General features: G+C 46.5%; 1 protein-coding gene across 3 annotated transcripts in view; it reads right to left on the bottom strand.

The window, feature by feature from the left end:
* Window positions 1-252: 252 nt before the first annotated feature.
* The window catches only part of LRRC4B (leucine rich repeat containing 4B), a 148,423-nt gene continuing 127,786 nt past the window's right edge, over window positions 253-20,889 (bottom strand). For all 3 annotated transcript variants that reach the window (XM_028702126.2, XM_028702128.2, XM_028702127.2), the window contains exon 2: window positions 253-2,361. In XM_028702126.2, coding sequence (XP_028557959.1) covers window positions 364-2,307 — 1,944 coding nt within the window. In that variant the 5' untranslated portion in view covers window positions 2,308-2,361 and the 3' untranslated portion in view covers window positions 253-363. The remainder of the gene's footprint in view (window positions 2,362-20,889) is intronic.

Below are 20,889 nucleotides of genomic sequence, written 5' to 3'. Positions count from 1 at the left end.
AAGAAGTCTCCAATGCAGAGGGAGATCGGTAGAAAAAAGAAGAAAAGTGAGGTGGGGGGGGGTGGAGAAAGGAAAGGGGGGGGAATGGTCAGGCCGAGGGCGAGCGTAGAACCTTGTTCTGCAAAAGGAAAATAAGAGAACTGAAAAGGCTAAAGTGGTGAGAATCAAAGGTGTCCACTCGGACGAGGGCTCAGCATCCAAGATCTGCCACGGTGGTGGAAAGATCTGCTGATGTTTGTTTGTTTGTTTGTGGGGGGGAGGGCACGGAGGAGCCGTTCCTCAACTCCCTCCCCACCGCATGTACGAATCCACTTGCACCCTCCCACCACACAAGAATTCCCCGCTGCCTGGGTCTGTTGGCCGTCATATCTGTGTCTCTTGGACATTCTCTTTTGAGCTGCTCTTGAACAAGAGAGGTTCGTGGATGGAATTGAGCATGGGGTTCTTGGAGCCGCAGGTGAGGGGTCCGCCGCCGCTGTTGTTGTTGTAGTGGGCCTTGAAAGCGGCGTAGTGGTTGAGGTGGTCGTGCTCGATGGCGGGCAGAGCCAGGTGGCTGTCGCCGGGCGCCCCGGCCGAGGCGGGCAGCTCGTCCTCGACGTTGATGATCTCGATGGTGCGCGTGGGGCCGTGGTGCTTGTGAAGCTGGTGCTGCTTGCGGAGCTTGTAGAAGACGATGAGCATCACGGCAGCCATGAAGGTGATGGCCACGAAGCAGCCGATGATGATCTTGGTGGTCTTCATGACGTCGTCCAGGTCCTTCATGCCGCTCTCGGTGACGTCGGTGATGGGGATGGTGAATGGCTTCTCCGTGCTGCGGGTGCTGCGAGGGGTCAGTGAGGTGGTGGAATAAGTCATGCCCCAGCCCTGAGATGGCGTCGGACCAGGTTCCTTCTTCGTGGGGACAGATTCTTCTTGGCCTTGGTCCATGGTCTCCACGGTCACCGTTGTGAAGTAGGTGTAACCTGTGGTGGCTGGGTCCACCGCTGAGACGTTGAGTGTGGCCGAAGCCGTGGTGTTGCCCGCCGAATTAGTCACCATGCAGGTGTACTGCCCCGTATCCTGGACGGTCACATTGGTGAAGTTGAGCGTGCCATCGTGGAGGACTGAGATGCGCACCCGGTAGGAACCATGTGTCATCAGCGTGCCGTTGGGCGTCAACCAGTTGACCGACGTCATGGAGGTCCCCGTCCGGCATTTCAGCTCAGCCGCCATCCCCTCAGTCACATTAAGGTCAGTGGGAGGCTCCACTATAACTGGGGCGTAGCAGGTGAAATGGCTTTGATCCAGCTCTCCGATGTAGCGCCCTTTGAGGTTGGGTGGGGCGTGGCACCGGGCGCAGCAGGTGGTGTTGTTGGGCACCGTCTCCTTGAGCCACCAGCTGAGCCACAACACGTCGCAGTTGCAGTGCCAAGGGTTGTGGTTGAGGTGGACGCGCTCCAGGCGGTGCAAGGGCGTGAAGAGATCGTGCGGCAACGACATCAAGTTATTGTGGGAGAGGTTGAGCTCCTCCAAGGACTTGAGGTCATCGAAGGCGTTGCGTTCGATGGTAGCCACCTGGGCGTGCATCAACCACAATTTGCGGAGGCTGGTCAGCCCCTGGAAGGAGCCTGGCCGGATCATGTCCAAGCGATTCCCAGAGAGCTCCAGTTCCTCCAGCCGCACTAAGGCTGTCAAGTTAGGGATGTCCTTGAGATTGCACATGCCCAGGTTCAGGTAGCGCAGGTTGACCAAGCCTTCGAAAGCTGCCTCTGAGATGTACTCCAGCTTCTTGAGCTCTCCCAGGTCCAGTCGGCGCAAGGAAGGGACTCGGTTGAAGGCATAGGAAGGGATGCTTTCGATGGGGTTGTTCCTCAGCCACAGCTCCCGCAACTTGGAGAGGTACTCAAAGGCTTGTGTGGGGACAGTGGTCAGCCGGTTGTCAAAAAGCTCCAGCGTGTTGAGGTTGGGCAAGCCATTGAAGGCTCCCACCTCAATCTTGCGGATGAGGTTCTTGCTGAGCTGCAAAATCTCGAGGTGACGGAGGTGCTTGAAAGTGTCCGTCTTTATGACCTGGATGTTGTTCTCCTGCAGGTTGAGGTACCGCGTGTTGATGGAGATGCTCTCGGGCACCTCCACCAGCTCCCGGCGCGTACAGATGACCCGGCTGGCCTGGTTGCTGCAAGAACAAGCGGCCGGGCAGGAGGTGGGGGAGGCTCCGCCCCAAACGAGCGATGGCAGCCAGAGGAAGAAGAGGACCAGGTGCTTCCAAACCATCCTAGAGACTCCAGGCACCAGCGAAGGCTTCCGAGTGCAGCGGCGGGTGGCCATGTCCAATGTTCATGCTTCAGTGAAGAGCAGGGTGGGTGCTCAGGTCTTTAGAAACTGGAGGTGAGAAACAAGAGAAAGAGAAATCAGCCAGGAAACTGATTACTGGGGTTTTGGGAGCACGATAGCAATCAGAAGAAACAGTAATACTGGCCCCAGTAAAATGCATTTGCTGTTGGTTTAAGATAGGCGTAGGGAAGTTCTCCTTTGCACAATGTATTGTGGACACATGTAAATCACTAGCACAAGGACTGGTGACGGCTGCATACTTGTAATAATAATAATAATAATAATAATAATAATAATAATAATAATAATAATAATAATAAATTGTACCCCGCCCATCTGGGCAGCTCCCAACATCATCATCATCATCATCATCATAAAGCGATAGAACATCAAACATTAAAAACTTCCCTAAACAGGGCTGCCTTCAGATGTCTTCTAAAAGACAGAGAGTTGTTTATTTCCTTGACATCTGATAGGAGGGAGTTCATACTCCTTCTGCTCTGTCTCTACATTCTCTCTCAGGGAGAACTATTTCGGGTGAGAGAGAGGCATGGAAATATCTGCTCAAGTGAATCTAGTCAAAACAGAGGCATTCCAGAATTTGAGCTGCCAGAGGTTAAAGAGCGGTGTCTGTAAGTGACGGTGTTGGTTGTTGGGTTTCAGAAAAAGTTGCCTTGGCTTCCATGCTATCAGTAATGGTCAAGTGTCTCTCTCTGGTCAAGTTGTTAGAGGCCTGAGATTTTACCACCCACGCCTATTATTATTATTATTATTATTATTATCATCATCATCGTCGTCGTCGTCGTCGTCGTCATCACCACCACCACCACCATCTATGCTACCATTCATCTGAGAATCACAAGACTGTACTGCTTCAGAATACAGAGGGAGGGTTGTACAAAGCCACTTCCGACCTTGGGAGGAGGTGGTGTTGCAGGCATCACGCCCCAACAACACGCGCACGGAGGCTGGCTTCCAGCCCGGCGCAATCTAGGAAATCCTCGGCCGCGTCATCCCCGGGCCAGCCAATCGGCTGGCCCAGGGGGTGTGGCTTGCCTCATTTAAGGCAAGCACGGCCGGGAATCTCCCTCTTTGGCCGCTCAGCTCAACCCACCCACCCTTCAAGGTTCCTCTTTTGACCTTGCTATGGCCACTTGGCAAATTGGCAGCAGCCATTTGGTTTTTCGCCTACCTCGTAGCAAATTGTCACAACTTTCTCAGCTTTGGCAGTTAGGCATTGGTATGGGTATTGTTATGTAGATGTCTGGGGGGGGAGGAGTGCCATCACCTCCCCCAAATATTGAAGGGTAGTCCGGTAAAGGATTCCGGGGGGCATGGCCTCGTCCGAAGCCTATGGAGGTCAGGGCCTAAAGCACGCCCCCGAGCGGTGACCCCGGGGGAGTCCCTAGTTGATGTGCAACCCTGCTGGTGTTAACCCTTCCCGGTCTTCAAGCAAGCAGGCTGAAGCCGGATAGTCGATAGGACCAATGCCTAAGCCAATACCACTCATCACCTGTAACCAATAAAGTTGTGGCCTAATTTTAGACCATTAACCTAAATTACTGTGTCCTGTGTCTTTATTTCTACTGGTAGGAGGCAGGATCTCGCCACGCAATTGAATAGTTGTATGACTCCCTGCAGAATAAAAGCTATTATGTTAGATGTCAGAGCTAATTTTCATGCTAGTTTTCTATGTTGAAGGATCTGAACACATGTGTTTGTGTGTTTCATATAATGGAAAAGTAAGGTCGCAGTCCCTCCTCTTCAGTTCTAAAGCACCACCATCCCAAGAATGCTGTGCCATGTGATTTATTTCTGGTGTTCTACACAAAAGCTGGTGCATTGCACAGAATTTGTGTTCATCTTTTTATCTTAGTGCGGTTTTGAAAGCTTTCTCCTGTGATACTTTGCAAAAGCTTCATTCCTAAGGCTTAGTTTTCAAGATGTAAGTCCCATTGAACTCAGTGGAGCTTATTTCTAAGTAAACATGTTTCATACCAGGAAGAAAAACAGGGTAACATCACCTTCTGAAATGCAGCGTACTTTATAATTCTTTGCACACTGCAGGAGAGCATTGCCTCCCCAAACACAACCACATTTGGATTGACATTGCCCTCAAGCAGTGAAAAAAAATGGATGCTCAGATTCTTATTTCATTTAACACCAACAACTTGGCTAGTTGTCAGCTGTGGAAGAAAAATAATAACAGGCATCTATGTTTATGTCAATTTATTTCTACTCACTCTAGCGAAAGAGTGGCATAGGAACCAGATTAGTAGATTATCTGTACTCTACTGGCTATGCCCAGGTACCAAGGGAATAGCCAGCCACATTGGCAAAGCTGTAAAGTGGACATTATGGCATCAGATACTGCAGCCCCAGACATAATTTCTTTCTCAGTTAACTCTGCAAGCTGCAATTTTTATTGGCTACGACTGATGCATTAAAGCAATGTTGTATCATTCCGCAGCCTAGTTTCTGTGGGAGTTCTGGCCATATTTTCAACCTGAGTGAGAGCTAGGCTGTTTAGAGCATCTTAAACCACCACTTGGAGCAGTGGCTTAAATGGTCAGGGAACCCTCAGACACCTCCTCTATAAACCCCATAATAATAATAAGAATAATAATAAGAATAATAAGAATAATAATAATAATAATTTATTCATACCCCGCCCATCTGGCTGGGCTTCCCCAGCCACTCTGGGCTGCTTCCAAGCAAATATTAAAATATTCCTGCTTTTCCTTGGGACATCCCTATTTTCATTGGAAAAATGTCGGAGGGTATGGAGTTTCGTGACTCCCGAGCCAAGGAGATAAGTAATTAGACAACCTTTAGGAGACATCTGAAGGCAGACCTGTATTGGAAAGTTTTTTTAATGTTTGATAGCCGCCCAGAAAGGCTGGAGGAACCCAGACAGGTGGGCGGGGTACAAATAATTAAATTATTGTTATTATGGAGTAGGACGTCCGTATTTTCATCGGAGAAATGTTGGAGGGTATGGTCCCCGCTTCCAAAAGTGCAGGAAAAGTCTTGATCAAAGACTTCAGCCTAGCATTGCTTTAAACACCAAATAAAACCCCCATGATTTCACTAGGTTTTAAAAGGGTTTTAATGTGATTTGTGCTATTTTGATCTGCTGGCTGCTTTGGCTATATTTTATTGGTGATTGCTTTGTTTTATGGCAATGGATCCCACTATGTCATACTCCGAGTAGACTCAGTGAAATCAATAGACTTATGTTAGTCATGCCCATTAATTTACTGGATACAAACCTGTGTTCCTCGCACTCAGTTCCCATTGTAATCAAGTCACTGCTAACTTGATTTTCAATGGGACCTTAGCTCAATCAACTTAACCGTCTGTATCCAGCCTGTTGCTCACCATGTGAAGAGGCTGGATATAAATATTTTTAAACCGTTGAAAAACAAAGCTGACCGCCTGCCTTTTGATTGATTGATTAATCAAGTAAATGTAAACACATGTGTATTAACAAAAACCCAGAACGGACATCGTTCTGAAACACCGAAAGAAGTGTGAGATAAATGAAATGAGATGAAAATTATTTCAGTAATTTACAGCCCCCTTCTCCCATTTTCGATGAAAATGTGCAAAGTGGCGTGCAGTTAAAAAGAAAGACTAAAACATCAAATTAAAACGTGACAGCTCAATGCAGAGCAAAATTCAAAAGCAACACGCTGCAGCAAAAATATTAAAATACTTCGGATGGCTAGCAGCCCATCCTATATATAAGACGTACTTAGAAGATTACATCAAAATCACACATGCACAGACAATAAATAAAGATATTGACCTTGTACCTAGAACTTAGCAAACAGGATGCCACACAGACCCCTTGCCACACCCCAGAAAGAGTGCTCCATCGATGGAACTGCACCTCTGACAATCCTTTTTCCCTAGTTACTTCTTCCCCCACCTCACTTCCTGCATTGCAGATGACCAACTCCACCCCCATCGTTCTGCCCGGACACTGAGGTCCAGCGTTGAGGGCCTTCTAGCGGTTCCCTTACTGCAAGAAGCCAAGTTACAGGGAACCAGGCAGAGGGCCTTCTCAGTGGTGGTGACCGCCCTGTGGAACGCCCTCCCATCAGATGTCAAGGAAATAAACAACTATCTGACTTTTAGAAGACATCTGAAGGCAACCCTGTTTAGGGAAGTTTTTAGTGACTGGTGTTTTAATGTATTTTTTATACTTTGTTGGAAGCCGCCCAGAGTGGCTGGGGAAACCCAGCCAGATGAGAGGGGTATAAATAATAAATTATTATTATTATTATTATTATTATTATTATTATTATTATTATACAATCGTATGATTCTACCTCTGAAGGGGACTCTCAGGAAAAGGCCTCTGAAGAAGATGTTAGTGTTTGGGCATATTCTCATAGAAGCATCAGCATCATACCCTCCAAATGTCCCCGATTTCCCAGGGACAGCCCCAGAATTAACAAAATCCATCCTGGCTTCGGATTTGATCCTGGAATGTCCCTATTTCCCCTGCCAGAAGAGGCCTGGCAGGGCTGAGGTTGGTGGAGCCCAGGACGGTGAAACAAGGCTAATATTCCGGAAATCCTTGTCTTAGACTCTGTGAAAGGATTCTGTGGAACTGTAACAACCTTTCGTGTGGATTGTTGGACTCTCTGAACTGACAGGTGGAATAGACATTTTCACATAATATGGACCTTATGCATAAACTCATTAGAGAATGAACTGATCCACTGGGTCTTCCACTTTTTTCGTTGAACTTTATGAGCTACCGTATTTTTCGCCCTATAGGACGCACCGGCCCATAGGACGCACCTAGATTTTTTGGGGGGGGGGAATAAAGGGGAAAAAATTATTTCCCCCCCCCCAGGCACGGGGCTGGGGCGGGGGAAGCTCGGGCTTCCCCCGACGCCAGCCCCCAGAACAGGACCCAGAGCGATGCCAAAGCTGTGTGCAGCTTTGGCATCGCTCTGGGAGCTTGAGAAGGGGGACTGGAGAAGGGGGAAGCCCTCCGCCAGCCTTCTAACCAAGTTGGGGGACAGCGGGAAAGGTGCGCTGCGCCTCCCACTGTCCCCCGAGTTTGCGGGGCTGGCGACGGGGAGGAGCAGGCTTCTCCCCCCCTCCCCCCCCCCCGCCAGCCTTCTAACCAAGTCGGGGGACAGCGGGAAAGGCGTGCTGCGCCTCCCTGCTGTCCCCCGAGCTTGTGGGGCTGGCGGTGGGGCTCTCCTGAAGCCTGGAGAGCGAGAGGGGTCAGTGCACACCGACCCGTCTCGCTCTCCAGGCTTCAGCGAAAGCCTGCATTCGCCCCATAGGACACACACACATTTCCCCTTCATTTTTGGAGGGGGAAAAGTGCGTCCTATAGGGCGAAAAATACGGTACTTCTGTTGAAACCTACCATTCTGTACAATGAATAGTATATATTATTTTTTCAAACGTACAGCCAGTTACGGCTTGTGTTTGTTGAATATGTTTCATGTAACCAGAGGTTTGTTGTTGTTTTGTGCATCAGTTAGCAAGCATAAGTCGCCACTTGTTCTTGGAATAATTATAGGTGTGCGGAATACGTCAAAAAAGAAAGAAGCCAAATTAGGTAATAAAACTAGTGGTAGCAGTACAACCTGCCTCCCCACTGCCCAATAAAGCTATGCCCTATCTTGAAAGGGTAAAAGGTTATCTGAAATTTTCAGTGTTAGAATGTAAGACACCTTTTCTATTTTTTGCTACCCACTGGAACCGCGATACCCTGAAACACATTTTTTTTAATGTGTTCTTTTCACTTTCAGCCCCATACTTTTAAAAAAATGACCTCCCACCAGTTAATCAACTCAGCTTCAGTTGATTAATCTACTGTCCAAAGCTTGCAGCTTTAGTTAACAGGGCTCTTGAGCAACAATTGCAATGAATAGCCATTCATCCATTAGACGTCGCCTGGAAAGGACATTAAAACTGGCTGGAGTGCGAGAAGAATTGGAGGGGGGTGGGTCGAGTGGGGTGAAAATGAGGTTGTGCTGTCAGCCTCAATAAGGCTACTTTGCAGTCCGGCAGTCCGGACAAGCAATTACATTCCTGGACACTGCTGGGCATTGGAGAAAAGGAAGGAGAGGGCAAAGTTGAAACATTCAAGAGCAGAGAATACATCTTTTGTTAATGAGACCTGGAGCAAGTACAGGAAGCTGAGGTTAGGTCAGGATCTGCAGAAAAAAAGCAAGAGGGGGGTGTTTTTGGATGAATAAACAAGGAGGGAGGGAACGAGGGAGGGAGGGTGGCAAGCAATTATGCTCCTTGGAACGCGATGACTGGAATACTGGTGACCACTTTCTGTAAAGGCCATTGGAATGCAGGAGAAGGGATTATACCAGAGTGTTTAAGTAAGCCTCAGAGTTCACTGAGGCCCCTGATAAAGTATAATTAGCTAAAAATAGTGCTGAACCTAACTTGCTCCCAAATGTTTCTCCTCTATGGGTTTTGATGCAGCAGATCCTCCAGATCTTCTCCTGTCAACTAAGCACTGACCTTGCTCTGATACCCAACCAGTATTTGATTCCAATCTTTGATATTTGATACATCTGAGTTCAAGACGGGATGCCTTGACAGCTGATATTTGACAGTAGTTGGCTACTGGCACGAAACAGCATTTAGCGATTCGCAGCACTCTATAATGAACGTTCGGCGATGCTCAGCACTTTATCTTTGACACACAATGGTAATTCCGCATTTGACTGCTGGAAGCTTTCCCCGATTTCAAATTTGCCATCTGTGCAAACCAAGGATGCCAGCAAGTCGAAAGGCTTCAACCCAAGTTGCCCATACCTGGGAGTAACCCCACTGAACTCAGAAGGGTTTACTCCTGGGTAGACACACACACAAAGAACTGCACTGTTAAAACACTTAAATCTGAGAGGAAACCTCGCAGTCGGATTTGGAACTCTGAATTTCAATTTTGAAACGGCTCTTGCAGAACTGGCCTGACCTACGAAGAAGACAGGTTTATTTATTTATTTGACTTGCAAATGATTGCAAGAAGGTCACGCTAAAGGTCACAACCATCGCTTAAGCACTGGCTAAAATGCAATTAAACCATGTTAACAGCCATGCGCTTGATTATCATTTGGCTCAACGGGGATCTGACAACGTTCCTTTTTTTATGAAACCTTGATCTGTGTGGATGGCAGATTATCTTTTTTAAGATTATGGCAGTGCCCTGTTTATGCTGGTCATTATCGATATTGCACCATCAATGTGCATTGCTCCTTAACAAACAGCACAGCACCCTGCCTTAAGGAATGTGCTATCTAAAATGAATTCATCGCAGGGGAGACGAAAGAGAAAAGAGGTGGAGGCTGAAGAAAACAGGGGGAAAATAAGGATTTTAGCATGGGTGGGGAACTGTGAACAACCGGAAGCTTTTTAACTCTCATCTGCCCCAGCTAGCATGTAGTTCAGCAACAATTACAAGACCATAGGTTCACTGTCCCTGAATTTCAGCCTATGGCTGGAAAGAAATGAACTCTGATGATGATGGTGATGATGATGACAAGAACAGGAGAAAAGCCTGCTGGACCAAAGGCGCATCTAGTCCAGTCTACTGTTGTCAAAGTGGCCAACTAGATGCCTAACACAAGTTCCAGAGAAGGATAATGACGATAAATCTTTAAAACCAACTTCTGTTCAAAACTTGGAATGGCAAAACTGGAAACCCTACTCCATACCCTCCAACATTTCTCCTATGAAAATAGGGACTTGACTGAACCTTTCCAAGTATTTGTTTTAGCCTTTTCTTTGAGTTTATCAGTGGGGCAAACCATTGGGAACGTTGCAGCATATTCACAGATAGCCCCCCCCCCAAGTGTCCCTATTTTCCAGGGACAGTCCCGGATTTACAGAAGCCGTCCCAGTTTCTGATCTGATCTTGGAATGTCCGGCTTTTCCTTAGGACATCCCTATTTTCACTGGAGAAATGTTGGAAGGTATGGAGTTATGTGATCCCCAAGACAAGAAGATAAGTAACTAGACAACCTTTAGAAGATGCCTGAAGGCAGCCCTGTATAGGGAAGTTTTTAAAAAGTTTTAAAATGTTTGGTGTTGTATTATATGAAGATATCATAAAACATGTTTCCAACATATGTTTCCAACAAAAATGCTGGAAGCCGCCCAGAGCAATGTCAGATGGGATGGGTATAAATAACAACATTGTTGTTGTTGTTATTGAACCGGATGTCCATTTTCATCAGAGTAATGTCGGAGGCTATATATTCAGGGCCTGCCTAAAGCTGCCTGTGCAGGATACTGAACCAACTTCCACTGTATCAAAAGCCACGCAGTGTCTGCCTTAATGCCACAAAACGCCAAACCTCTGCTTGTTGCCCATTACAATCTGGAGCAAGTGTGAACAGATTTCAGGCTTGCAGATTTGTTATTATTATGTATCAGGTTTCTGGGGAATAGCTCAAAGGCCTGCTAGTGTGCAGCCTGGCAAAACAACCGACTGCATCTGTGGAAACTGGAACCATTGACCTCCAAGTGGGGCCTGGATACTTACTGTACACGTGCCCCGAACATCAGGGCACTGCTATATCCATGGCTAACATCCACTGTGGTTAGAGTGTCCGACCTGGGAGGTGTTGATGTTGATGATGATGATGATGATTTATTTATAGGGACGTGGGTGGCGCTGTGGGTTAAACCACAGAGCCTAGGGCTTGCCGATCAGAAGGTTGGCAGTTCGAATCGCCACGACAGGGTGAGCTCCCGTTGCTCGGTCCCTGCTCCTGCCAACCTAGCAAGGTAAACAGCATTTCCGTGCGCTGCTCTGGTTCGCCAGAAGCGGCTTAGTCATGCTGACCACATGACCCGGAAGCTGTACACCGGCTCCCTCAGCCAATAAAGCGAGATGAGCGCCACAACCCCAGAGTCGTCCGCAACTGGACCTAATGGTCAGGGGTCCCTTTACCTTTACCTAATTTATTTATACCCCGCCCATCTGGCTGGGTTTCCCCAGCTACTCTGGGTGGCTCTCAACAGAATATTCAAAACACAATAAAACATCATACATTAAAAACTTCCCTAGACAGGGCTGCCTTCAGATGTCTTCTAAAAGTCAGATAGTTGCTTATCTCCTTGACATCTAGTGAGAGGGCGCCACTAACGAGAAGGCCCTCTGCCTGGTTCCCTGGTTCCCTCACTTCTTGCAGGGAGGGAACCGCCAGAAGGCCCTCGGAGCTGGACCTCAGTGTCCGGGCTGAACAATGGGGGTGGAGACGCTCCTTCAGGTATACTGGGCTGAGACCGTTTAGGGCTTGAAAGGTCAGCACCAACACTTTGAATTGTACTCGGAAGCGTACTGGGAGCTAGGGTTCAAATCCCCACTCAGTCCTGAAGCCCCCTGAAGCCCACCTCTCAGGGCTATTAGTGGGGGTTAAACGGGGAGGAGGAGAACAATGTTCCCCTTGTGGGAAAAGGCAGGGTATGAATGCAATAAATAACAAGTAACTTCAACAAGTAACGATTGAGGGCCTGTCCACAATGTCACTCTGTCGATGCTCACCTGGTAACTTCACTCCTGCAGGGCTGACTACAACAGCTCAGTCAGGGCTTATCAACGCTTCCCTTTGCTTTCCCCAGGGAAACGAGCTCTTTAGCACTCTATCAGAACATTTGGGTTTTCTCCAGAATGCTGTTTGCTCTGATTTAAAGTCAAAGAGCGAGCTTTCCCTGGAATGGAGCAAGGGAGAAACCGCTCACACCCTTGCCTGACTTCTAATAGTTTTAAAAGTTGTGTGTCCTTGTTTCTCAATTTGATCCTTTTACATGGTTTTGCATGTTTCGTGGTATTTTATGCATTGCGATTTCTTGTTATTGAGATTGGCAATTGGGGTTGATAAGTGTAAACTGTTTAATTATTATTTGCTGATGTTTAATTTTACTGTTGACTATTAGATTCTAGTGGATTGTTGAACCATGATTCTTTATATTGGGTCAGATTGCTACTATTAATGTCTGGTGTTTTTATGTGTTGGAAGCCACCCAGAGCGGCTGGGGCAACCTAGCCAGATGGGCAGGGTATATAAAAAATATCATTATTCTTGCCTAGAAAGCATGGGTCAAGCAGAAAACCACTACAGCGGCAAGACTGCTGTTAGCTAAAAATTGGAAGTCTCAAGAAATTCCAGCGGTGGAAGAATGGCAGATGAAGATGTTGGACTTTGTGGAGCTAGCCGACCTGACTGGAAGAATCTGCGACCAGAAAGAAGAGGAATATCAAGAAGATTGGAAGAAATTTAAGGACTATCCGAATAAATATTGTAATATAAAGAATTAGAAGTCACTTGAAAGTACCAAATAGGCCTAGGAATAAGTTGGGATTTAATTAAATAAATGGGATTTAGAACAGTAAGAAAAGTGAATAAGTTAGATAATAATTGGAAATATTTTGTTTAAGAATGATACTGGAAAGCTGTTACATGCAGATACAATGAAATTCAGAAGGGAGGAATTTGAGGAAGTCACAATGTAAACAAAATTGGGTTTTCAAGGGATATGGGATTAAGATTACTTTTTTATTGTTGTGGTTTTGGTTCTTTTTCTTGTTATTGTTTTTAGTATTGTATTTTTTTAATATGGTATGTTTTTCTGTTTTTGTTTTTCCTTTTGTTATGTTCTATTTGTTATAATTGTGAAAAACTAAATTAAAAAAAAAAATTTGAGAAGAGAAAACCACTCGTACCCATGGTTTCCAGACACGACGCAAATGGAAATATGGAAGAGCCCTCAGTTGCATCCCAGGACCTGACCTGCAGCTCAGCCTTAAGCCAGTGAGAAATGAACGGTCCTCCTTTCAGAGACGCCAGGAGTTGAGCCAGGAACACCATCACAGGCTGAAAATGGAATTCCAGCCTAGAGAGGCAGAAAGGGGAATAAGCGACCTCAACCGGTCCCTATAACTAGCCAGCGGTATGATGTCCCTGGATTGACCAGGCCTAACTATTAAGACTAAGAACAGGACCTTTCGGCCTTAGCTTGTCAACAGAACTTGTGTTCTTCTGAATTGTGTGCTGGGGGCTGCAAAGAACAAGGTTGCATTTTAAAGGAAAGGAATAGCAACACATTGTTGTACGCATTGTGGCACATCATAACGGCCCAAAAACAAAAAAAAAAACAAAAAAACCTCATACTAAAAGACATCCTGAACAAGAAAACAAATGATTGCATTTGAAAGATGCCGAAGTTCCGACCTTGGCAGATGACTAGGAGGAGAATGTTCCATAGCTCATAAGAACTATCTTTTATATGCCTATACAAAACTCCTCAATGTGTGAGCTTGTTAAGGGGAAGATTAAAACATACAACAGTGGACAGTGAAACCTTGGTTCCCGAACAGCTTAGCTGTCGAACAAATCGGCTCCTGAACACCGCAAACCTGGAAGTGAGTGTTCCAGTTTGCGAACGTTTTTCGGAAGCTGAACATCCCATGCGGTTTCTGATTGAGTGCAGTAAGCTCCTGCAGCCAATTGGAAGCCGTGCCTTGGATTTCGAACCATTCCAGGAGCACAATTCAAAGTGTTGGTGCTGACCTTTAAAGCCCTAAATGGCCTTGGTCCAGTATACCTGAAGGAGCATCTCCACCCGCATCATTCTGCCCAGACACTGAGGTCCAGCTCCGAGGGCCTTCTGACGGTTCCCTTACTGCAAGAAGCCAAGTTACAGGGAACCAGGCAGAGGGCCTTCTCAGTAGTGGCACCCGCCCTGTGGAACGCTCTCCCACCAGATGTCAAAGAGAAAAACAACTACCAGACTTTTAGAAGACATCTGAAGGCAGCCCTGTTTAGGATAGCTTTTAATGTTTAATAGATTACTGTATTTTAATATTCTGTTGGAAGCTGCCCAGAGTGGCTGGGGAAACCCAGCCAGATGGGTGGGGTATAAACAATAAATTATTATTATTATTATTATTATTATTATTATTATTATTATTATTATTATTATTATTGAACCAAGGTACCACTGTACTTGGATGGAGTGGGTACTTAAGCAGAAACGTACCATCCTTTTTCTTCCTTTCAAGGAGGGGGGAGTTCCCCCACAATACCGAGTTCTAGAAACTTGATCTTTTTAAAAAACAGAAACAAAACAAAAACCTGAATGGGAAGGTCCTAAGAAGGGGGGGGCACATTCTTCACTGATCATATTCATGAAAAATGCCCAGCCCCTGGATTCTGAGCCACCTAACAATCACAGTCCTTGCATGAGATGGGATGCAACTCAATGCAGATCTGCGAAGCCTTGAGTGTGGCCAGGGGAAGGAGAGGGTAAAGAATGGAAGATGATTTCCCTCTGCAGGACTGATAGGATTAGGATGATCAAAATAGGATTTAAAATATATATATATCTGTTGAGTGTCCAGGCACTTAACGGGGATGAGCCAGGAAACTGAGATTATGGATTAGTGGTAAAAGGAGGGGGGAGGGAGAGGGAGAGAGACAGAAATGCAATAGAGTGGACTTCACTTATAACTGTGTTTCATGAGTATTTGCACTTTATATTTGTATCAGTATATATCTGGCTGGTGGTCCCATCACCTCCTGGCAAATAGAAGGGGAAGGAATGGAGGCAGTGAGAGATTTTATTTTCTTGGGCTCCATGATCACTGCAGATGGTGACAGCAGCCACGAAATTAAAAGACGCCTGCTTCTTGGGAGAAAAGCAATGACAAACCTAGACAGCATCTTAAAAAGCAGAGACATCACTTTGCCAACAAAGGTCCGTATAGTTAAAGCTATGGTTTTCCCAGTAGTGATGTATGGAAGTAAGAGCTGGACCATAAAGAAGGCTGATCGCCGAAGAATTGATGCTTATGAATTATGGTGCTGGAGGAGACTCTTGAGAGTCCCATGGACTGCAAGAAGATCAAACCGATCCATTCTGAAGGAAATCAGCCCTGAGTGCTCACTGGAAGGACAGATCCTGAAGCTGAGGCTCCAGTACTTTGGCCACCTCATGAGAAGAGAAGACTCCCTGGAAAAGACCCTGATGTTGGGAAAGATGGAGGGCACAAGGAGAAGGGGACGACAGAGGACGAGATGGTTGGACAGTGTTCTCGAAGCTACCAGCATGAGTTTGACCAAACTGCGGGAGGCAGTGGAAGACAGGAGTGCCTGGCGTGCTCTGGTCCATGGGGTCACGAAGAGTCGGACACGACTAAACGACTAAACAACAACAAAATGTCTGGCTGCTAGTGAGATGCGCACACACACAGCTGCTGAAAAGCAGAGATAATCAAGGACTGGGCTAGCAGACAGCTGCAGGGTCAAGCATAAGGGTGCTAGGGTCCAAATCACACAGCTGAGATGAAAGGGGGTAGATGGGAGAGGAATGATGAGACAGGCATTTGTGTGTCGGAGCAGAGTGTCCATGCGTCCTGTTTTATAGAGGGCAGCCCTCTTTTGAAGAGCTGTCAGGGGACAGTCTCCCATTTGGAGAAGTCCTCTGTGTGAGGTTCCGTCAAGTCCAAATAGCATAAATAAAACCTGGGAGAAGAGAAAGCAGAGGCCACAAAGTTGTCCATCAGCAGTTAAAACTTGGGGGAGTAGGCTGAGCATCCATAGAAGTCACCTGTTCGCACAGAACTCCCTACTCATGTAAGATGCATTGTATTCCTTTTTAAATTACGGTGATGCTTTGGTTCCCAAACACTTTGGTACTCAAACAACTTGGAACCTGAACATTGCAAACCCGGAAATAAGTGTTCCGGTTTGCGAACATTTTTCAGAAGCCGAACATGCTCTGGTTTGAGTGTTACGCTTCCGTTTTGAATGCCACACTTCCGTTTTGAGTGTTACACTGAGGTCTGTCTGTTTTTGCCGTTTATTTTGCATTTTTGTGGCTCTTTTGTTTTGTTTTTGTGTGGAACGCAGTTCAGCTACTGATCGATTGATTGTGTGACTGTGGTACATTGTTTATTGCTTTCATTTTATGGATCAATGGTCTTGTTAGATAGTAAAATTCATGTTACATTGCTGTTTTAGGGGTTGTTTTTAAAAGCCTGGAACAGATTAATCCATTTTGCATTGCTTTCTATGGCAAAGCGTGCCGTGGTTTTGGAACACTTTGGTTTTGGAACGGTCTTCTGGAACGGAATAAGTTTGAGAACCAAGCTACCACTGTATAGCAATTTTGCATTGTTTTGCATCTATACATATGAATCAGCATGTGCACATTGGCAGCCTTTTTCTGTCTTTCGGTGCTCTGTGAGCGCCCACCCTGCAGCGGAGACAGGGAAAAAGGGAAAGCAGGAGATGGAAAACAGGAAACGTAAGGAAAGAAAAAGCAAGATGGAGGCAGGCTTTCAGCTTTCCAGCCAGGCCCCTACCTTTGCACACACACGTTTGTGTCCAAGGACCCTTCTAAGCTGCCTTGCCATCTGCCTGAATCCAAGAGAACAAGGGAGGCAGGGGCGCATATGCAGTGGTACCTCAGGTCAAGTACTTAATTCGTTCTGGAGGTCCGTTCTTAACCTGAAACTGTTCTTAACCTGAAGCACCACTTTAGCTAATGGGGCCTCCTGCTGCCACCACGCCACCAGAGCACGATTTCTGTTCTTATCCTGAAGCAAAGTTCTTAACCTGAAGCACTATTTCTGGGTTAGCGGAGTCTGTAACCTGAAGCGTATGTAACCTGAGGTACCACTGTATTTGATCTGCACCAGGACCAGGGGCAACCCCAAAACCAACTAGGGAGACAGATTGCCGTAGTTTTTAGCACCTCCACAGGCAGCGAATGCAGCTGTTGTCAAACTGGCATCTGTTCTGGGCTGCCCCAGGTCGCCTGGTGACTTACTGTGATGACTTCATGGGGAGTTCTGGCACCACTTTTTCCTTGGGAAAAAAACATGGAGGGCAACTAACAGCAATTTGGGTTTCCTTGGGGGGGGGGGAGGAACCCTGTCCATAGCCCAACAGGTGCTTGTTCTGTTCTCGTGTACATTCTAAGAAGCTGTTACGGAAATTACGGGGGGGGGGGGCACATCTTTAAAGTTGTTAAATGTTACAAATACTGTATTATGCATAAATGTATCCTTTCAACTTGACAGCTCAGGGAAGTTAAAAAGGTAAAGGGACCCCTGACCATTAGGTCCAGTCGTGGCCGACTCTGGGGTTGCGGCGCTCATCTCGCTTTATTGGCCAAGGGAGCCGGCATACAGCTTCCGGGTCATGTGGCCAGCATGACTAAGCCGCATCTGGCGAACCAGAGCAGCACACGGAAACGCCCTTTACCTTCCCACCGGAGCAGTACCTATTTATCTACTTGCACTCTAACGTGCTTTCAAACTGCTAGGTTGGCAGGAGCAGGGACCGAGCAATGGGAGCTCACCCTGTCACGGGGATTCGAACCACCGACCTTCTGATCGGCAAGTCCCAGGCTCTGTGGTTTAACCCACAACTTTAAAAATCATATAAAATCAACTCCTTTGCCAGTTTCCTTCATTCCACCACCAATTTGCTTCATTGGCCAAGGACTTGGAAACCACTTGGTCTCAAGCGGGAGGTCATGTATTTACAGGAACGTACTCATAGGTGTCAATCGCTGGGCAAAGGCACTCCTCTGGACTTGCCCAGGTGCCAGACTATGCAAACCAAAGTTCTATTGTCCTCTTGTAGTAGGTGCTTAGAATGTACTTCCCAACACATATCCTGTATCCACATTCCTCCTATGTTAATCATGTATAACCCTCCCCTTTTCTGATGTAGCAATGACGTAGCAATGATGTAGTGATGATGCTTAATGAACTGTATGCTGGGATAAGATAGAAACTTTAAAAAGTCCTTGTCACCCCATCCTCAAAATTCCTCTTTGAACCTGTTGTGCAATAAACTTTGGTCTACAGCTATTTGCTCCAGTTGGGGACTTCACTGCTTCCTTTATTCCACAGGGACCCACGAGGAGCTGGGTGACTGAGCAGCTTCACACCTAGGTTTTTCCGTAACAAAGCGAAGAAGGGAAGGTCAGTCGTGGAATGTAGAAAATGATGGAAGATGTTGTGAGTGAAAAGGAAAGTTATCCTTCCTAGCAGAAAAAATATAAAACCGTTGCATTACACGCATAAGAGAGATAGGAAGATCTGCGTGCTGCAAAGGAGCCCAGAGGGTCAAAGGCCAATCAGACAAGGCTTGGGAGGGGTTGTTGGCTCAATGGGGGTGCCATACTGAGAGGTGAGGAGGGATAAATTTCAAATATAGCTGCAAACTACCCAGACAGATCATGGGCTTCAATATCTAGAGCGTGTTTTTTTATTTATGTATTCATTTTTATTTATTGCCCTGCATACTACCAAGCCTTCAGAGAAGGTTAACAGCACTATACATAAAAAAGAGAGACAATGTCCCCATCAGGAATCTAAATTAGACACCAGGCTGTTAGAATTGTGTAGGGAGAGAAGGAAAGGGGGTGGGGGTTGGAAAAACACAAGTTAATTCTCTTTTAAAATTCGTCAACAGTCCTCTGGTACTTTGCTTCTCTCTTGGGAAGACGTGCTTATTCCTTTCTCATACAAACCATCTTCACAGCATGGTTCATAATTAATCGTTAGTCAGTTTGATAGTATATTTAGAATGGTAATGTTAAGAAGAAAATGAAGAAGAGAAATAATACAGAGCTTTGCATTCATGATCTAACAACAGCCCTGCGAGGTCAGTCGGTCAGCTTTGTTATCTTTATATTGCAGATGGAAGGGGGAGGTTGTGTGATAATGGCTTAACTTAGGACATTCGGTGATTTCACGGCAAATCAGAGAGTCTAACCTTGAAAAGAAAGATAAGCTTTCACAGAGAGCAGTGCAACCCCATACATGTCTACTCAGAAGTAAGCCTCCCAATGAGTTCAATGGGGCTTCCGGGAAAGCAAGCAAGGGGTTTTTGCGGGCGCAAAACATACTCGTAAGAGTTGGAAGGGACCTCGAGGGTGATCTAGTCCAACCCCCTGCAATGCAGGAATCTTTTGCCCAATGTGGGGCTCGAACCCACAACCCTGAGATTTAGAGTCTCACGCTCTACCCACTGAGCAGCACAGCCTTGTTCTCTTGGTCACTATATAAAAGCGTGAGAAGAAACTGCACGATTAGGCCAGTGGAGCATCTAGACCAGCATTCTGTTCTCATAGTGGCCAACCAGATGCCTATGAGAAGCCACAAACCAGGATCTGAACACAGCACCCCTCTCTCCTCCTGTGATTCCCAGCAACTGGCGTTCAACACTGGAGGGAAAACACAGCCATTGGGGCTTATAGGCTGCCAAGTTGGTGGCCCTCATGACAGTTTAACTATGACCTGTGCAAAGTACTTTCTTTTGTCTGTCCTGAACCATTTAACTATGCTCCATTCCATTCTATTCCACTACACTGACTCTTATATTCTCCGAACAGCCCATATGCTAGGCTAGTAGTAATCTGATCTCGCAGGTAAGGGACTGAGGCTGGGGGTAATGGTTTATAAGGAAGGCACCATCACCCCACGCCTCTGATTATGATGGCAACACTTCTTAGCCCAGAAGCATGCTTGTTTGATCCTAGATTTGGTGCTTTTCATAGCTCTCTGCAGAAGTGTCCTTCACCTGTTCAGTGAATGCAGGGAGGAGGGATGGAGGCTGTGTCTGCTCACACACACACACACACACACACACACACACACACACACCTCCACAAATGTTAAGTTGTGGGTGAACATATATCAGACAACACAGATATTCTTCAAACAGCTCTTGTTTATTCACAGGCCAGAACAGAACTGAACTGAAGGGTTCAGCCAGCCTGCTTATATAGAGCTCCACTACAATGCAACAGTAACCATTTTCTGTAACTATCCAATCACTGAATGTCACTTTCGATCCCTTATTTGCATATGTGGACCTGAACTATCTACAGTATGCCCCTGCTGGCCCAGGGTGAGAACTTCAGTACATAACAACAAAAGTCAGTATCCTCACTGGTTCAAGCCCCTGATCTCTGCACATCCAGTAGAAAGTTGTGGATCTTTAGATTTCATTAAACTGCCCCCAACTAATTAAAAAACTATCAAGTCTGTTGGAATGAAATAGTCTAGCTCAGGACTGCCTGCACTGACTGGCAGCAGCTGCCTAAGGTTTCAGTCTGTGTCCCTCCACCCCCATCGTTCAGCCTGGACACTGAGGTCCACCTCCGACAGCCTTCTAGTGGTTCTCTCACTGCGAGAAGTGAAGTCACAGGGGACCAGGCAGAGGGCCTTATTGGTAGTGGCCCCCGCCCTGTGGAGCGCCATCCCATCAGATGTCAAGGAGATAAAGAACTACAGTCGTACCTTGGATCTCGAATGCCTTGGCTCCCAAACAGATTGGTTCCCGAATGATTGAAACCCGGTTTTCCAATGTTCTTTTGGAAGCCAAATGTCCAACAGGGCTCCCACGGCTTCCGATTGGCTGCAGGAGCTTCCTGCAGCTAATCAGAAGCCGCTCTTTGGCTTCGGAAGTAGAACGGATTTCCGGAACGTATTCCATTCGACTACCAAGGTACGACTGTACACAACTTTTACAAGACATCTGAAGGCAGCCC

The sequence above is a fragment of the Podarcis muralis genome, chromosome 13 (genome assembly GCF_964188315.1).
Source record: "Podarcis muralis chromosome 13, rPodMur119.hap1.1, whole genome shotgun sequence".
NCBI classification, from domain to species: domain Eukaryota; kingdom Metazoa; phylum Chordata; class Lepidosauria; order Squamata; family Lacertidae; genus Podarcis; species Podarcis muralis.
The sequence above is the reverse complement of the archived record's forward strand: the minus strand, read 5'-3'. Positions and strand labels throughout refer to the sequence as shown.